The sequence below is a fragment of the Eutrema salsugineum genome, unplaced genomic scaffold (assembly GCF_000478725.1).
Source record: "Eutrema salsugineum unplaced genomic scaffold, Eutsalg1_0 scaffold_9, whole genome shotgun sequence".
NCBI classification, from domain to species: domain Eukaryota; kingdom Viridiplantae; phylum Streptophyta; class Magnoliopsida; order Brassicales; family Brassicaceae; genus Eutrema; species Eutrema salsugineum.
The window spans coordinates 4,645,923-4,647,944 of record NW_006256342.1 but is presented as its reverse complement, the minus strand read 5'-3'; the positions used below and the strand labels follow the sequence as shown (position 1 = coordinate 4,647,944).

At 32.9% G+C, this 2,022-nt stretch overlaps 1 protein-coding gene across 1 annotated transcript; it reads right to left on the bottom strand.

Annotated features, from left to right (window-relative positions):
- Positions 1-1,197: 1,197 nt before the first annotated feature.
- On the bottom strand, positions 1,198-1,797 carry LOC112082808. Its single transcript, XM_024150329.1, has one exon. The coding sequence runs from the start codon at positions 1,795-1,797 to the stop codon at positions 1,198-1,200; it is 600 nt and encodes a 199-aa protein (XP_024006097.1).
- Positions 1,798-2,022: the final 225 nt, after the last annotated feature.

Genomic DNA, 2,022 nt, shown 5'->3' with positions numbered 1-2,022 from the left:
CAAAAATCATAGCCTTGTAATATACTTTCCTTGCATTTTAATAAAAAGTCATTTTTACAAAAAAAGAAAGAATAATGTATTTACTATACCCAGTGGCTGTTGACGGGTTCGACGCTTCGCCCCTGCAATTAATAAAAGAAAATGACCTCGTCCTCATATATCCAAGGACATCTAATTTTTTTTACAAAGTTCATTGATTAATTATCTTATAGATATTCTATTTTGGTTTCTAAACACAATTTGATCTTGAATATTGCGTTATTTGAAATTTTCATCGTCACAACTTTTTTTAAAGGAAATGTTTCGATGTTCACCATATGGCGTCCATATAAAATTAAACAATTTGTAAGATTGTCAATATGCATGAGCTAGCGACATACATAAAAATAAAATAACAAATAACAAATATTTTGGATACAGATGCGTTTGAAAACGTATGACCGCCTCAAACCTGTATTGGGTACAAATACACCAATGTATCAAAGTTCACCAAAATGTTAAAAAGAAAAACACAACATTATCACACCGAAACAAAAACAAAAATGATCGCATTCAATCAAAATGAAATACGATGACAAACAACATTTTTTTTAAGGCCTATACTTGAACATAATGTTATTTTGCCCATTGGTAAATTCCCAACGTTACTATAATGTGTAATCTATATAAAATAATGTGCCTAAGCGACTTACAAATGGTCCAAATAACAGAGAAAATGTTCATTAACACCCCCATGCAATCTAGGCCCATTAAACTAATAACCAATTAACAAAATACACGTCAGCATATTTAAAAAACAATACGGCCTTCTCTCTTCACGAGTGATATGCAAACAAACGTACATTATGTACTCATGCAACACGTAACCTGCCCACGTATTAGACGTCTATACGTAATTACGTTAGACCATGTACATCAAAGAAACTCTTTGAATGATCCTTAATAATATTTTAATATTTTTTTTATGTTAAGAAAAATTAACAAACTTTCATACTTTTCTTCATCTATTAGTGAACCTGAGAAAGGTTTTTTATGAATAAAAAATAATATTTATAAAAAAAAAAATTCTTCAATAATTTAGAATTTAAACCTACAATACATATACAAGAATACATATACAACAAGAAAATTTTAAAACATGACATAAAATTTTAAAAATACAAAGAACAGATATTTAAATTATAGAACATGTAAGTTTTATTCTTGAGAAGTTCCAAACTTGTAGACATGCTCAATCAAATCCGCTTTCAAACGGTCATGCATTTTTCTATCACGTATATCATTTCGATTGCTGATTAAATTGGTGAGGTTTGTAGGCATATTCGTAGAGTACGTCATGTCTACTTCTGAAGTTCTGATTGATTCTCCTTGTTGGAATTCTTGAATGTTATACTGGGTGTAGCCACTTCTTTCGTTTTCTACTATCATGTTGTGTAGTACGATAGATGCTCGCATAATTTTTCCAATTTTTTCATTATCCCAAAAAAGAGCTGGATTTCTGACGATTGCAAATCGGGCTTGTAGAACTCCAAAAACACGCTCGACATCTTTTCGGTATGATTCTTGAGCTGTAGCAAAACGTGTTGCCTTATCACCTTCAGGAATTGGAATAGATGGTATAAAAGTTGCCCATTTCGGATAAATTCCATCAGTGAGGTAGTATGGCAACTTATACTTGTGTCCGTTAACCCAATATTGCACTTTAGGAGCTCGACCTTGTAAAATATCGTTGAAAACAGGTGAACGGTCAAGAACGTTAATATCGTTTAGAGTACCTGGAGGCCCAAAGAATGCCATATCCAAAGATCGTATGATGCCACCGCTTCTAAGACAATTGTTGGTTTTCCAGAACCACGTGTATATTGCCCTTTCCAAGCGGTAGGACAATTCTTCCACTCCCAATGCATACAATCTATGCTTCCTATCATCCCGGGAAATCCCGTGACTCTCCTTTTTCGAGTAGTCGTTGAAGATCTTCTGGAGTGGGTCTTCTTAAGTACTCATCTCTGAACAACAAAATTA

What these genes read in the sequence shown, in the direction of transcription:
- LOC112082808 (XM_024150329.1), bottom strand. Translation starts at nt 1,797, where the DNA reads ATGGCATTCTTTGGGCCTCCAGGTACTCTAAACGATATTAACGTTCTT.